A 17,625-nucleotide genomic window follows, 5' to 3' on the forward strand; every position below is an offset into this window, starting at 1 on the left:
TCCATCTGCCGTATAGTCGCTGCTTCTTTTCCTTGCTGGTTTTCCTTACAGCCTAGCAGGTGCTTGTTCGGTTTTTACAAGGGGCCAGTGCAGCCGGGAATGTCCACGTCTTTTAGCGACATGCCAGTTCAGCGCTTGATTTGTTTATTTTTCTAATGCCAAACACATCGATAGTTCCTGATGCATCTACTGTGCCCTTCTTGCAGCATGCCGACTGATAAACCTAACGTGGCGTTCATATTGTCATTTGTTTTTGGAGGTGTATTTGATCGAAATCCTTATATTGATAACAAGGCTTGGCCTTAAGGATCCTCCATATTCGTGCGCTTTCCATAAGTTAACATTACTATACGACACAGAAGATAACTGTTTTGGTTTTAACCACATACTTACGGCTGCGTTTGCATTCAACCATAACCAAGAGCCACAATTAGAGGTGTCTGCGTGAAGCGTGTTTGTGTGGGTACACTGTGCTGTTAGATGCGTTCATGCATGTAGGTGGGCATTCCTTTTTCTTGTCCAAACCCACATTACTGCTGTACTTCCGCTCATGCAGTGCCTTGAGATGTGCAGGTATGGTGTTCTCTGTGGGAAATTTGCCATCAGGCCATTGGCATGCTTTACTGAGACTACCTGAACCTAGAGGGCGCTGCCAGATACTGACTGTGTCTCAAAGCCTATAGTGAGCTGCTCAGCTGCTTGTGCTTGTGATGCCCAGAAATTCTGTGCGGGTTTTCAAACTTTTTGATATCAAAGACCACACCTTCTTAATAAAAAAAAAAAAAAAAAAAAAAAAATATATATATATATATATACAAGAATTATGTTTAAGTCATTTCAACTTAAATTACATTAAGTAAGTTTGGTGGGTTAAAGCAATGTAGAAACATATGTTGTCATAACTTACTGATCATGTAATTTTTTACACTGTACACTTTTTTTTATTAGTTTAATTCAGAATTAATAATGCTTTTTAGTGTTTTTATTCAGAGATGCTTTAAATTGAGCTAAAGTTACCTTAAAGATTTGTTGCATTGTTAATTGCTGTTCTTTCAAACTTATCATAAAAGAATCAGTTTCCACAATAATATATTGTTTTCAACATTGCTAATAATAAGAAATGTTTCTTGAGGACCAAGCATATTAGCACCAGCATATTAGAAAGATTTCTGAAGGATCACGTGACACTGAAGACTGGAGTAATGATGCTGAAAATTCAGCTTTTGATTATATTTTAAAATATATTAATATAGAAAACAGTTATTTTAAACCTGTTCCAAGTTAGCTGATTAACACCCCTAGCAAAACAAATCCTCTGGCAGTCCCATGGTAAATGGCATTGGTATTACCATGGTGATTTTTTGTTAGTATGGTTCCACCCCATAATGTTTGCATTTCAGAGCCACTGATGTTTTCCACAACTCCTTTTAAAGTTCTTTCATTTCTGACCCCTCTGACCTTTTCAGAATTTTTTTTCTCTTTTGGAAGAAAAAAATGCATGAAAGTTCACTTTCATCAAATTTTTGTTGGTGCTTTTTCCTGCTTTAACACTGTAGGGGCTGGGTATAATTTATAGTTTTGAAGTTTCTCCACCTTATTAGAATTCTGCAGAGCCACTTGGCTGGCTTAAGCCCAAAATCACAAACATCCTGGCCCATAGCAACACTTCAAAACAAGGCATCTCAGTAGTGTAAATTGCATTTCCACTAATGGATTCATTTAGAGCCATTGTAACAAAACAGTCAGGCACTGTTCTGAATGTTGAAATTGACTCCCTTCTTTTAAGATTCAAATGAAGAGGACCCAGTACAACAACTTAGATGCTCAAAACTTCTCCCATGGTCACATGTAGGATCTAAACCAGTGGTTCCCAACCTTTTTTCTAACATTCAAAATCATGACCTTAAAACACACCAGCAGAAACACATTTTATTTTCACATTTTATATCAGAAACATTAAAATAATTACATTAACAACAACAGCTGGATTTTGAATGATCAAGAGTGTTGGTTGTGTGACTTGCAACATAATGTTTTCTACAAACATGAACCACGTTCAAATAAGTTATTGACAAAAAGATTTATAAAATTATAAACCTCACATTTCAGCCTTTAAACTATTTTAAAGAAACAGGGTTAGACACAATTATTATATGTATTTTATCAGCTCCAAGAATAATTTTAGATGCCTTATCCAAATTGTTTAGATTTTTTGAATGCACATTAGCTTAATTTTCATCAACTGGTTAAAATTGACTATAGCGCATCAAAATTTGGTCTTATTTTACACAAACAAATACCGCAGCCAGTCTGAATGAAAATGTAAATCAGTAGATGGCGCTTATGGAACATTTCCCTCAGCACTCGGTTGTAAAACCTCGCTTTTTTCCTCCATGTTTTCACACAAAATGAAACTCACGCTGCATGCTGTGCCTGCTGCTAACTTTGATTAAAGCTAGACGGTATCTGCCATGAGTTTTTCAAATCCTGTTAATCAAATGATGATTCAAATGTTAAACTGTTAGACTAACCATCAGGAATTTTATTGTGGTTTATCCTCCAACCGGTACATTTTTCATCCCTTCTTGTAAACTAAAAACTAGAGTGAGTTAGGCGACCCCCGGGTTGGGAATCACTGATCTAAACAATGGACTGTTAAATATTTATTCATGTAAAATATCAGAGTTGCAAGATGGGTTTTTGGCAGAAACAAGCTTTTGGTGTTTTAAGCCCCACCAGCTAGAGTTTTAAAATGTTATGAGTCACTGCCAAATCCACATGCAGCAGGAACACTATTAAATGGGATAAGTTAGAGTGTAAAAAGTAAAAACGGATATTTAACTTGGATACTCTATAATCTTTTCACTTTTATTTTGCCTCTGTCCCAACTTTTTTGGAGTGCGTTGCATATTTACAAAATACAATTAATTTGGCCAGTGAAAACATTGGAAATCTTTTCTTTGTACTTTTCTCAATTAAATAAAGGTTAAAGAGGGTGAACAAATCTCAGATTCTTGATTTTATTACATTTTACAAGGTCCCAACTTTTCTGGAATTGGGGTTATGTTTATGTTGCCTTTTTAGAGCCCCATTTTTTATTTATTTAATTCCATCATACTCAAAATAATAGCCAGGCCAGGACAACCTTGTAAAATCTATCTTCCACAAAATATTCACACAAGTTTGAAACAATATAAGTATCATTAAATGACTGAATGTTCACCTTTGAACTGTTCTTTTAAATGAGTCGTGTTATCATAGACAGCATGTCTAACATATTGTTACCGTAGTATGTCATTGGCGTGATAGTTCTACTTTAACGGATGTGTTAAATGTGCTCGAGTATCTGTTGAAAATGACCTTTATTTGAAGAACATAATTGAGCTATTCTTGAGTTTGAGGACTACAAAGATTTATTGTTGGATGTAAAAAGACTCGAGGCTTGTCCACCATACTTTATCACTGTCAGAATCTATATAACTTTAGATGGAGGATGACACTATCTCGAGCACTAAATATGAGTCATAAACATATTTATGGACGTTGTAGTGCCTTTTGTTGGCTTTTGGTATGTATTTATTATGATGCTTTTCCACTGCGTGGTACGACTCGGCTCGGTTTGCTTTTTCCACTGCAGTTTAGTACCGCTTCAAAGTGGGTGGGATTATAGACTGATCGCTATAGTTGCGCCTCCATCTCATCCACTGACCACGATACAGCAATTTCTTTTTTCAAGTTGCGTGCGACGGTCATTTAAAAAAGTCATGTGAACAAATGATACTGCGGTGGCTGTTGCTGACTATTTAAATCTAGCGGGTTTGGTGTCTCGTGTCACAAATCAAATGTCGCTGGTAGTGACGATTCTCTCTGACCAATCAGTGATCTGCAGTGTTTACACGTCACATTTTAGTATTGGTACGGTTTGCTTGGAGGTTGTACTTAAAAAAGTACCAGGTACCAAACCCCTCAAAAGTGAGCCGTACCATGCAGTGGAAAAGTGCCTTTATAAAGCATGTTTTTCAGAGAAGAGGTACTGTTGATTGTAATTCACATTCTCTTTTCTTTCAGTCACCAGACCCAAACAACATGTTGGGACCACCCAAAGATGGCAGAACTGTACCAGTCATTAGGTAGGCCGGATTCAAGTCTGATGTGCATGAAGTAGAACTGGATGATGTATTGAATATTAATAGCATGTTCATGATGATCTTGCTGGTGACTTTCCAAAGATGGTGCTAAAAATGTTAATGGAGGTCTTCATGTGGCAATTTACTGTGTATTAAAATGTCTTTGTGATAACAAATGAATATATACACTACAGCACACCATAGTAAAGTTTTTTTTTTTGTTTTTTTTTTAAGGAATGCAGTAATTATTCAGCAAGGATTCATTAAATTGATAAAAAGTGACTTTAAATGCTTTTTAAAAAAGTTTTTGTTTCAAATAAATGCTCTGTTCATCAAAAAATACTGAAAAAACTGTTTTTCAACATTGATAATAAGAAATTTCTTGAGCAGCAAATCAGCATATTTAATGATTTCTGAAGGATCATGTGACACTGAAGACTGGAGTAATGATGCTGAAAATTCAGTTTTGATCACAGGAATAAATTACATTTTAAAATATATTAAAATACAAAGCAAGTATTTTAAATTCTAACAAAATTTCACAGTTCTACTTCTTATTGTATTTTTATTTATTTAATTAATGTAGCCAAACTTTGTAACGGTTTTAATGTACATTTAAACCTGGCAATAGTGTCTGTAAAGTAATGATTCATGTAATACATAAAATGTATACATAATTATATTGTTATATAAATATGTGTAGATAAACTGTCGAAAAGCTGTAACATTTTTTTTTTTAGCCATATAGCACAACCTTGCTATATGAAGTTGTTACATCTCTCAGATTTTCATTCATCTGTGTTGTAGTGTAATTGCCCTTAAGTCAAATTTCAGATTGTTTGTTGAAACATTTTTGATCAATGGATTAAAAATGGAAAAGACTAATTGGATAATACTAGCTTGATGTCTTTGCTGCCTGTTTTTCAGATCCCAACAAATAAGATCAAAATGAAAAATTGTCAGATGCAGAGATGAGAGGTTTTACTGTGACAGTAATGAAATGTTGCATGAACAGTTTGCTAAAATGAACATGTCCCATTTTCTCGTGCTAAACAGCGGATCTCAACAACGTACGATTCTCTGCATACAGGACGGCAATGAAGCTCAGACGAATGCAGAAAGCTCTCTGTTGTGAGTTCACACAACTTACTCTTTACAGTCACACAACCCTGTTAATATGTTTTCAGGTTTTTTCTGAACATTCATACTACATGACAATAAGCTAAAAAAGTCTTTATTTAGGCTCAAACCATGTCTCAAGAGAAACATTTTGTGAAGAGGAAAGGGTTAAAATTTGCTTTATCTCCGTCAGATTTCATAGTAAGTTGTAAATAATAAAGAAAAGAAAAAAAAATGTTTAGAATGACTAGTTTCTCACACATTTGATTACACAACAGGGTTTCCTAAAGCAAACAGTACGGTCTGTTACTGCTTCCAAACCCTGACCCTGCTGAGATGAATGAAACTCCACTTATATTGCTTTCTCTGTTTTACTCAGTTCTCATTTTAATGGTGAGACTTTTGGGGGTTTTTTGTGTTCAGGCTTGATTTTGTAATCAAAATTTTATATAAGAATTTGGATTTAGATTTATCGGCTTTCAAATATCGGCATCGGCCTAAATCTTCATATTGGTACATCCCTAAAATAAATAAATATGAATGAACATCAGAAGGTATGTTGAAAGATACAGTACAACTTTTTGAAATTATTGTCTCATGTAATCACTCATTTGTTTAAAGATTGGAAGGATGTCAATAAAACATCTTGGAAACACTGCCACGTCATGTTTACCTCAGGAAAGCCATTCGATGTCCATAAACTCGCTAGTTAGCTAGAAAATTGAACTCTAGAGAGCAGATTATTTATGATTGAATTATTCCGTCATAAAAACTTGTTTTTAAAATGTTTGTTATCAGAGCACTTTATAAAATTTTGCGTTTTTCTGTGCACAGTGGATCTTCTGGGCATGTCTGCAGCCTGTGAGGCCTTTGAGCAGCACAATCTGAAACAGAATGAGCAATTCATGGACATCATGCAGGTGATCAACTGTCTGACCAGCATCTACGACCGTCTGGAGCAGCAGCACAGCAGCCTGGTCAACGTGCCTCTCTGCGTGGACATGTGTCTCAACTGGCTGCTCAACGTTTATGATACGTACGTTTCACTTTTTGTTGTTGCTTTGCGTGTTTAAGATGTTATGGAATAGTTCCATTATTGAAAGCAGGTCATATGTGGTTGAAACAACATGAGTGCAAGTAAATGATGAAAGAGTTTCAAATGTGGGATGAACTAATCCTTTAAATATTAGAACACATGAGTCAGAGAGAATCAAGGAGTTGGACTCAATTGGTACTCTGCATGTTTCTCAGTAGGATCACACTGAGCCATAAATCATGCAGTGTTTGTACATGGAGGTGGTAGATTCCACAGAAGACCCCTGTCTTTCCCCCAAAGTAAACTGAGAGAAAAACGTTGGAGGTCTTTTCATTCTACGCCTGTTTTTTTTACCTAGATTGTCTTGCAAAGCAATGTTTTTCTCAGAAGATGGGATGAAGAAATCCAGTCGTGAGGGTTCCATTCGGTACTTAAAAAGTATTCTAATTTTAAATTTGAGGACGAAAAAAAGGGAATTGTGGTACGCCCTAATATAAATATTTTTATAACACTTTTTTTATAACATAAGATTAATAAAACTTTGTCCCTGACTACATATATTTAAAACATTTTAAATATTGTATTTTATTAAATAATGTATTTTTTACATTTATTATTTATAATAATTCGTAAACATGGAAGTACAAATATGTGGCCTTCTGGGTTTACCATATTTGTGGCTAAATTAAATCTGTCTTAACTTTAATTTTGGGTGAACAATACATAATACATATTGTTGCATTTTTGTATTGCAATATAAATACTTTTCTTGATTGCTTTATTGATACTTTATTACACCCCTAATGTTAACTTTATTGTGTTTAAATTGTAATATGCTGTAGATAGTTGTGTAAGCATGCATATTTTATCTTCCTAATCTTTTTGATTGAGCAACTGGAAGTTGTAAAGCATAGACATTTCAAAATAAGAGTCTAGATATATTTCGGCCTATCTTTCAGTACATATTTAATAAATAAAACATGTTTTACATATAGTTTACATAGTTTCAAACATATTTTGCTGATATAAACAGTATTAAATCATGTCAACATTAAAGTTAAATGTGCACCCCAGCCTAAGTATTTAAGTAGTTTTAAGTAAAACTGGGATTTTTATTTGTCCAAGACTTTAAAAAGGTCTTAACAAGGCTTAAATTTGATTTTAAAGGTTAAACATTAAAGACAAATTTAGAAGAAATTCTTTGTTTTTAAAAGCAAAACCAGTATATTTTACCAGTGTATGGTACAGAAACATCTAGAGTTATTTTGTTCCTGATCTTGACTGTTATCTGCAAAAAAGATTTTAAAAAGAGAGATTGTCGGGCTTGCTTTAGTCATTTGTCACCTTGTTATTTTATTTTTTCCCCGCAGAGGACGAGCTGGCAAGATTCGTACCCTATCCTTCAAAACAGGAATAATCTGTTTGTGCAAAGCTCACCTTGAAGATAAGTACAGATGTAAGTTTTTCTGCTTGTCTTATGCGTTTCCTCTCTTCTATTTTGTCTCCATGTCGTAATTAGAACCAAGATATTTGTTCGGTTTACAGAAAATGTACTACTCTAGCAGTTTACAGCTCTCTCAGGTGTTGGCAGTGTCTTGTAGTATGTTGTCATTGTTTAGTTGTTAATAGCACTGCTGTAAACGCTGTTGTAAAGCTTTGGAGTTTGCTCTTTTAGAGTAAATCTAGCACACAGTATAGTGCAACAGCTGGGGGTTTTCCAGAAATCAAGGTTAACTTACCATCACACCATGAACATGCACAACAAACTTCCGTATTCTATAAAACAGGTTGCATCTCTTCTGGTTCAGGTCTTTTGTACGTGCTTTGTTAAATATAGAGCTGTTGTACTAAAGATACGTTCAAAGGAACGACCAAAGAGGAGCATGACCGATGTCAAAAAGTTTGTTTTATTTTTCTTCTTCTTCTCACTAACATTTTGGTATTTAAATTGAATAAAACTGCTACAATAAAAAGAACTAGCTTGGTTAGCTGATTACCTTAAAAGTTCATATATATCGCCGTCAATTCGTACTGCCGTTACCACTTTCTCAGACAAGTGGATTTTTTTTTCTTTCTTCTTTTGCTTAATGGCGATTTACATTCTTATCGCATATCGCCACCTACTGGGCAGTTGTGCAATCTATAGAGCAGGTTATGTTCAAAGAGTAAAGGGGCTTTTGCACCAGAGGAACCTTTTCATAGTTCCTAGAAATATTGTCGGAAGTACCCGGATTTTGGAGTGTTCGCACAGCAGGAACTAGGAACGATTTTAGTTCTAGGAACTCCTTTTGGTGGAACTAATTTAGCTCCTACTTCAGAGTAGGGTCTAAACCAGCACTGTAGGAACTATCCGTGACGTTAGTGTACACTGATTGGCCGAACGCATGTGAAACACTAGTAGCTCCCGTAATTTTTTTTAAAAGGCTGTACACACACAGATTATAGCCTATATAGTTACTCCAGAAACTATTCGAACATGGAAAACAGTGATAGATGGGCCTAACCTTTACGCTGAGGAGAAAATCCAACGCAACTTTGAGGAGACCAAGCGAAACATGATTATTTCTGCTCAGCTAGCCACACTGGACATCAACCACACGGCATACGCTAATACCTTTTCATTACCGTCTACTTTCTATGTATAACAGTTCTATATAATAACGTATTAGACAGGAATGTTAGACAGATCGTAAACTAATAAACACGAATAATGCGAGCAGTGTGAGCTCAGGCTCCGGCGTTCTCAGTGCCGTCAAAAAAAAGGTCCGCCGCACCGTCAAAATAAGTCACAACAACAAGCGTGGCTTACGTCACTTCAGAGTTCCTACTGGTGATGTGAATGCAACCAGGAAAACGTTCCTAGGGGAACCATTAGTTCTTGTGGAACCACCCTGGTGGTTAGTGGTGGTGGTGGTGCTGGTGGTGCGAAAGCCCCTATAGTTCCTAGAAATATTGGTGGATGTACCTGGATTTGGTTCGCACAGCAGGAACTAGGAACAGTTTTAGTTCTAGGAACTCCTTTTGGAGGAACTAAATTACCTCCTACTTCAGAGTAGGGTCTAAACCAGCACTATAGGAACTATCCGTGATGTAAGTGTGCGCTGATTGGCCGAACGCACGCAAAACACCAGCACCCGCCATTTTAAAAAAAGCTGTGTAAACACACAGATTATAGCCTCAGGGCTCCAGACTGCGACCAAAATTTGAGAGTGTGCGACTGAATTTTAAATTCAGTCGCACATGTGTGACCAGTAAATTTCATCTCGTATAGTGTGTCATAGTGGGCGACAACCGACGTCGCGTCTGCAATGCTTTATGACATCACGACAAAAAGACTAGCATGTTTAATTTCTTAGCGGTCCTCCATGACGGTTCCGTCAAGAGTGAGTGTGTGTGCGCGCGCGCGAGTGAGCGAGAGAGTGTGTGCGCGAGTGAGAGAGTGAGAGTGTGTACTAGTGTTGTCACGATACCAAAATTATTGTTTCGATACCGATACCAAGTCAAGTATTGCGATTTCGATACTTTTTCGATACTTTTCCTGAAAAGGGAGAAACACTCTCAAATATCATTGCTGTGCTTTATTTTAAAACCGGGACAACATTCTAATCATATAACACACTAATAAATGAACATATGAACAGCAGATATATTAAACATTTGAACAAAATATGAAATATCAAAATATAAAAAAATACATTAGAGCAATGACGTTCAAGGTAAAAAAAATGATAAATTTAGCAGCATTATCTCATTTATCATAAGAAACATAAGAGCTTTATCTTGATTCTGAACTTTGAATAAAAATATGAACAGCGATTATATTAAACAATGTTTAATATTGGTAACATATGATAAGCCTCATTGGTGATATATTTGACGTGGGAGAGAGAGTTGTGGAAGGCCTATACTTCATGTTAAACATAAATAGCAGCAAAGACAACGTCGGCAGTGTTGACGGCAAAATAGGCTACAGAATAATTCGTTCTGTATTGAGAGGTGCAATATTTGAAAATCGATCATATTTTTTTTAAATTACATTTATATTTATGTCAAAACTTTCAAACATCAAAATGTCATTTATTAATATGTATTCGTGTCAAAATGACATGACATGACAAATGACATATTTTGCCTGGAAACGCTTCCAACACGCTTGCGTGTCGCGTGAAAAATAGGCGTCGGTTCTATTTCTAGCATGCACACGTTTTCCGCGCGTCTCGAGCTGCGCCCAGACGCGTGTGTCACGCAGGCAGTTAACATGGGAGCCGAAATAAAAACGGACACGACACGCAGCCAGTGTGTCACCGGCCTTACAAATCTTGAACGCGGTCATTCTTAGAAGTATCGATACTAATAAATTAAGGAATCGTGACGTTTTTAATTTCCGATTTACTTTTGAAGTATCAGTGCACCGTGCAACAGAGCAAGTTAGGCAACGTACTTCCATATGTCACTCCTCGCGTCATCTTTTTCTACGAGTCGTGGGCCACTTGTGCTCGCACATGCAGCCATCTCGCTGTAGTGTTTTGTCACATGACACTGACAGCGGCAGGTTCTTTGCTGCGTGCGTCAGGAAAAAAACACAGACGTCCATAGGGAGGCGTTTTTTTTTTTTTGTTTGTTTTTTTAGTATCGATACTGATAAATTTAGGTATCGTGACGTTTTTCATTTCCGAGTATCGCGGATTCGCGATACTTTTGAAGTATCGATACACCGTGCAACACTAGTGTGTACGTGAGTGAGTGAGTGACTGTGTGCGCGCAAGCGAGAGTGAGTGAGTGAGTGAGTGAGTGAGAGCGTGTTGAGTGTGTGTGTGTGAGACTGTGAGTGCGTGTATGTGAGTGAGTGCGTGTGTACATGTGCAAGTGAATGTGTGTGTGAGACGGCTCGCGATGACTGGTCGTAAAGCAACGTGTAGTCTGACAATGTTTCTTGTCCAGGACATGACAAGATTTTTAGGAGTCAAAATCGTGTAATCTGACACAGTGACTATCGTAACAGAACAAAATTGTGTAATCTGAACCAGGCATATCTATAACTATGGTATACTGTGGTTATAAAAGTAGCCTACACATCTTTTTCCAGCACTTCAAAACTATATCATATTTAAATGTTATTTTTAATGTGTTGACCAAAACATTTTTGTTCATTCTTTAAAGATTGTCTCTATTTATAAAACTGAAAGTTTCAAGGAATAGGAAAACTCATTTTGCTTTTGAATTAATATTAAGACATTATGAAGGATAATAATTAAATTGAACTTTATCTATACACCTCAAATTAAGCTCAGTGCTTTGTTATCCCACAGTGCTACCAAACACTTTTTGTAGAACTTAGTGCCGCTGCCCTCAGATGTTAGTCTGGAGCCCTGTGATTTTAAAATAAAACTGCACCATAATTTCTGTACGCTAAGCCTATTTATTATCAAAGCATTTGTCTGTAATAGTTATTTAGGGGAAAAATGTGAAGGTGTGCCCCTAAATTTTCTGCTTGCGCTCCTAAAATTTTAAGTCAGGGGCTACAGCGCTCCTAATAAAAAAAGTTAGTCTGGAGCCCTGAGCCTTTATATTTACTCCACAAACTTAACTCTACGAACATGGAAAACAGTGATAGATGGGCCTCTTAACCTTCCAAGGGAACCATTAGTTCTCGGGGAACCACCCTGGTGGATAGTTCCTAGAATTAAGTTCCTAGAACTATCCAGAGCAAAAGTGAAAGCCCCTTACGTTGCTATGGCTATTTACCCTGAAAGTTATTTCCATTTTTGGAACTAAAAGATGAGGTTATCTGCTTATTTATCCATATACTTAGCCGGGTATTTCGCATAACCTGCTCAGAAATCAATGTTTACTCACCTAGAAACCGCACAGCAGACCATTCTAAACTTAGGGGTTGGTAATATTTTTTGCTAAGAAAAAATTAATTTGGATGTTTCAGTATTTTTTTTTTTTTTCTGTTATTCAAAATATGATGGTTTTGACTCTGTCTCTGTTACCGATTTTGCTCATTATTTCCTCTTGCACTCTAGTTTTATTCAGAGAGGTGGCCAGTGCCACAGGCTTCTGTGACCAGCGGCGCCTCGGCCTCCTTCTGCACGACGCCATTCAGATCCCCAGACAGCTGGGTGAGGTGGCATCTTTCGGAGGGAGCAATATCGAGCCCAGTGTGCGCAGCTGCTTTCAGTTTGTAAGTAACCATCGTCTACATTCATGAACAGAGTACCTTAAAGCAACCATGTAGAATATGCAATTTTGTGGCATTTTTCTTTTATTTTCAAAAAAGTGGTACAGGTGACCCTAATTATGTCCTGTTCAATAAGAAAATTCAAATTTTTCACAAATGTTCTTTCAAAAGCCTCTACAACTCTGTACATTTCCTCAGTCTATTCAGTGTTTTCATCAGTTTTATTTTCTTTTGCTCTGATATGAAGGCCAATAACAAACCAGAGCTAGAAGCTTCAGTCTTCTTGGACTGGATGCGTTTAGAACCTCAGTCGATGGTTTGGCTTCCTGTCCTTCACCGTGTGGCGGCCGCTGAGACAGCAAAGCACCAGGCTAAATGCAACATTTGTAAGGAATGTCCTATTATTGGCTTCAGGTATGGACCTTTTCTTTAGTGCTATTATTCAGAATGACTGATTTTGCCTCATGTGCTTTAAAAGTCTCAGCACTTTTTTTGTGAATTTTTAAGCATTGCACCAAACTTCAAGGCAGACGTTGATAAAGAAGACCTTTGTCTGTGTTTTGAGGCTCAAAAAGCTGCAGTGTTTATTCTCTTCTGTTAGAGGTTTTATTGGTGGGAGAACACAGTCCTACTTTTAGTGTTTTTTTATATTTGACTTCACGATATCAAAGTTGACCCTGTTTACTTTCTTCCTGCTCTTATTTGTTGGTGTACTACTTTCAAAAGAGATTTTTTTTGGCTCAGGTCTGACTCTGTCTTCTTTTATATTCTGTTGCTTGATAATCTGTCTAATACTTATACTAAGTTTTGCCATGTGTTAGGCTGAAAAATCACACTTCTGATGTTGTTTATTAACAAAATGTTCAGTTTTCCTATTCATATTATATAATGTAAAGAGTTTAGTCATTAATACATTTCGGGGAATGATTTTAAGGACATTTTGTACAATTTGCTGTGTTGAGTCACCACTTGGGTCCCCACTTGGTTCCAATGCAAAATCTAGCAAAACCACTGATTTATAAGTTTGCATGATTCATTTTTGTAGCACTTAAATATAAAGTTTAAATTCCAAAAAAAAGATATTGACAGAAACTGACACAAATGTTTTAAAGACATTTTCACTTGTCATGTCCTATTGATTTTCTGTGAGAAATATTGTGGAACAGGACTTTTGTTTGTTTTATCCTTTGCAATCAGGGATTTTAGTCTATGACTATAATATTATTCTTTCCTCTCTGTGCCTCTAGTTTCGTAAGCAGAAGAGAAAAGTTGTAGGAGAGATTAAGAAAGAAAAAAAAAATTCTCCAGAAAAACTTGCGCTGATGAATTGTACACAAGATAAGTGGCATTTATGAAAAAGTAAATAGGGTCAGTTTTGATGTCATGCCAAAATAATAAAACTTTAATTAACTCAACCTGTCATTCAAAATCTCATTAATGTCATTCAAAACCCATGTCTTACACTTCTATTAATTTTTTTTTAGTGTTTAAAAAAAAAAAAAACCGTTAACATATTAGCCAGCAACCCCACTTTTGAAAAATGCCCAGAAATGGCATACCCAAACTAAAACAGATACAGTTCATGAACCCTTTGCACTAAAAGCACAAGTATGATCTCATTTGAAAGCTGACACTTGGCAGTTTATTGTAAATTTAGAATTAATTGTCAAAATGAAAAAAAAAGTTATAAATAGCTTCAAAGTTTTGTAAAGTTATGAGAAATAATTTTCTAATAATAAAGTTGGCAATGTATCAATCTAGAAATGCACTACAGCTAAAGCCAGGTCTGACCGTGTTATATTTAAAATCTGAAGATGATAAGTCTAAAACTCTGTATTTAGTTAAATGTTTTTCAAGATCACGTCTATGACTTTATTTTGATTAGACTCTAAAATGCAAACTGATGTTTATTGTCATCTTCTAAGCATCCGTTCAGTCTATTGTCTCTGTTGTTTTGTGGTGCAAACAAGCCCCATTCAATGCACACATTCACACCTCTCCGGCCTGGTTATGGCTCTAAATATTCTTTTCTTTTGTTTTCATTATAATTACCAACAACTGGCTATTCAAGCTGTTTCAATCCCTAATTTCTTTTATCAAAGTTCTCACTTCACATTTGAAACTGTATCAAATGCCCTTCTTGAAAAAAGAAACATTTCAGTAAGCATTCCTATTTAAAAATTTTCATAAAAATAACAGCTAGGTGGCAGGTGCATCTTAGGGCTAGCTAGCATGTTAGCTTAGCACACCATCAATACACGACAATTTATGAGATTAAAACCATGTTTTTGCCCCAAACTTACGCAAACTATAATGCAAGTCGAGTGTTTTAAATACCCTTCTGTGATCTGATTTGGCTTCAGATAAAAAAATCAGACAGAAAATATATTATTTTATAGTATTCTGCACGATGATAAAGTCTATATTGATTAGCATTACATAATAAATATAATCTATCATTATGAAAATACCTGACATGGCTCAAAGAACACAGATAAATCATATATCGTTGCAATCATGTTTATTGTCTCCAAAACATCTTTATCTGCATGTTACAGCCATCTCTGGATGCTTTGTTTATGTCTGGGAGTTCCTGGAATGTCACATGATATGGCTCTTCTTCATGTGTTCCATAGATGGACTAAATGTGCATAGGGTGCCCTCAGGCTGCCAGTGTGTATTGAAAACACAGTACATCAGAGTATTCAGCGCTCATAATGATTACATCGGCCCATGATGGGTATAAATTCAATAAAAATTAAACCTCTCTGTAGAATTCTGACGTAAACCTATGATAATCTATCAATATTTCTCTAAATCTGCACATTTTTGAGCTAAAAGCCCTGAGGAACATTGCTTTCATGACGACCGCATAGGAGTTTTTTTTATGAATGGGAGCGGCTGACGCTCATAATTCCTATTAAAGGTATCGACTCATTTTTTCATTACATAACTCCTGACACAAATTAATACATAACTGTCACTATAAGTTTCTCAGAATAAAATAGTGGTCAAATACTGAAACTTGAGTCTTATATTTTTATAATGATGTATAGTTTGTCAAGGTAATAACATTAAATCTGATACTAACTTTGAACTATTTAAGCAAAGAACGTCGGCGTCCTTGTGAAGGCTAACAGAAAACAGGAAAAACTAAATTACAATAAAAACAGTAATATTGCAAAATATTATTACAAATTAAAAGAACTGTGTTCTATTTGAATACCATTTAAAATGTAATTTATTCCTGTGATGGCAAAGCTGGATTTTCAGCATCATTACTCGATATCATTAGAGATCCTTCAGAGATCATTCTAATATGCTGATTTGCTGCTCAAGAAACATTTCTTATTATTATCACAGTGGAAAAACATTTGTAGTGTATTTACAAAATCAGACTGTAATATGCTCACTATTGAGAGTAGGTGAGAACAGGGAACATCTCCACCTGGAGGATCAAGATGTAACTGCACCTTTCTGGGAAATGTTCTTGCTTGTCGCTATGGATCCATGGTGTTTTAAATGCCAATGACTTTAACATTGATCTTATTGTTTGTTTGTCTGATCTCAACAGGTACCGAAGTTTAAAGCACTTTAACTATGATATCTGCCAAAGCTGCTTCTTTTCTGGCAGAGTGGCCAAAGGTCACAAGATGCAGTACCCTATGGTTGAATATTGCACACCGGTAGGTTTTTTGCATCACTGTGTGCTTGGCATATACATTGTAGATTACAGCATCCATTGCATTGCATGTAGAATTTAGTTTCTTGTGTAAATAGCAGTCAACACATTTCAAGATTAAAGTGCAGGTTACAACGTTTTGTGTCTCTGTGTCCTTTTACTTCAGACGACGTCAGGAGAGGACGTGAGGGACTTTGCTAAGGTGTTGAAGAACAAGTTTAGGACGAAGCGCTATTTTGCCAAGCATCCTCGCATGGGTTACCTCCCTGTCCAAACCATCCTTGAAGGAGACAACATGGAGACGTGAGACCAGTGATTTTTAAAATTTATTTATGTGTTCACTTCTTTGTGTGGATTACCATCAGCTACTGATTAAGTAGACACGTGACTGCTGGTAGGACCGTTATTATAAAAAGCACTGTGTGCATCACACTGCGACTCTAGATACTATGAAGAGCAAATTAAAGTGCCCCATTATGCTATTTTAAAGGTTCCTAATTTTGTTTTGCATGTCTCCTCCAATAGATTTACATGCATCCAAGGTCAAAAAACACTTTAATTTTCGCATAATATACATTGCCGCATCACCTCATTTATAAGTGTCTGAAACGGTTCGTTTGAAGATTCAATCTCTTTAAACCCCTCCTTTCTGAGAGCCTAATCTGCTCTGATTAGTCAGATGGCCCAGTTTGTTGTGATTGGTCTACCACTAACAGCGAGTGTTGGAAACTAAACTTATTAATGGAAGAGAGGGCAACTCTCTGAGAGAACATAGGAAATTAACATTTGAACTCACTCTTGTGCACCATTCGAGACGCAAGTCTCACCTCAGAATCATCCTAATCTACATCTCTTTCCCTCTTCCCCCATTCCTTCTCTCTCATGATGAGATCACCAAAATTCAGCCAATAATCTATATGGTTTAATGTGAATAATTATCATAGAGTATTATACATATTTGGTATCATTTTGAAATGTCTTAGTGCGACTGGTACAAAGGTCTCATTCCCATAGAAGTAAACCAAAAAGGTAATAAGGTGTGGAGAGTTTAGAGATATCTTGTTAACTGCTGTGGGTGTGCCCCCATGTAAATCAACCTCTGTCCGCAGTAAGTCTGGAATGGTGATTAATGCAAATTCCCACTGTGAACTCATGTTTACATTTGAAAAGAGGTTTCTGCCTTGGTCTGAGTATTTAGGGAGATGCTGAAGAAGGCTCAGGGCGATTTGTAGCTCAAATTAGCCTGTGATGCGGAGTGTGTGCAAGACACTCTGCATCATGTATTTTCTAATGTCAGGTTCGCATCTTTCCTCTTTATTCCAGAGCATATGATGTTTTGTATTTATTATCTTTGAACTGATTATGAAATTGGCATGATACATTTACCTGACATAATAAATTGTAAACATTTGATTTTATTCTGACTGACTCTGAAATTGGTTTCCCAAGTAGATTAAACGGATTTGTACGTTACCGC

General features: G+C 36.2%; 1 protein-coding gene across 16 annotated transcripts in view; it reads left to right on the plus strand.

Moving 5' to 3' along the window:
• Positions 1-17,625, plus strand: part of dmd (dystrophin) — a 110,010-nt gene that overhangs the window by 69,978 nt on the left and 22,407 nt on the right. For all 16 annotated transcript variants that reach the window (XR_014603730.1, XM_084095117.1, XM_084095105.1 and 13 more), the window contains 8 exons: positions 4,069-4,130; positions 5,184-5,258; positions 6,081-6,282; positions 7,653-7,738; positions 12,312-12,469; positions 12,714-12,880; positions 16,041-16,152; positions 16,315-16,451. Coding sequence is in view for 15 of the 16 variants with exons in the window: in XM_084095117.1 (XP_083951243.1) it covers positions 4,069-4,130; positions 5,184-5,258; positions 6,081-6,282; positions 7,653-7,738; positions 12,312-12,469; positions 12,714-12,880; positions 16,041-16,152; positions 16,315-16,451 (999 nt within the window). In the remaining variant the exon portion in view is untranslated. The remainder of the gene's footprint in view (positions 1-4,068; positions 4,131-5,183; positions 5,259-6,080; positions 6,283-7,652; positions 7,739-12,311; positions 12,470-12,713; positions 12,881-16,040; positions 16,153-16,314; positions 16,452-17,625) is intronic.

The sequence above is a fragment of the Abramis brama genome (genome assembly GCF_963993115.1).
Source record: "Abramis brama genome assembly, chromosome: 2".
Classification (NCBI taxonomy): Eukaryota; Metazoa; Chordata; class Actinopteri; order Cypriniformes; family Leuciscidae; genus Abramis; species Abramis brama.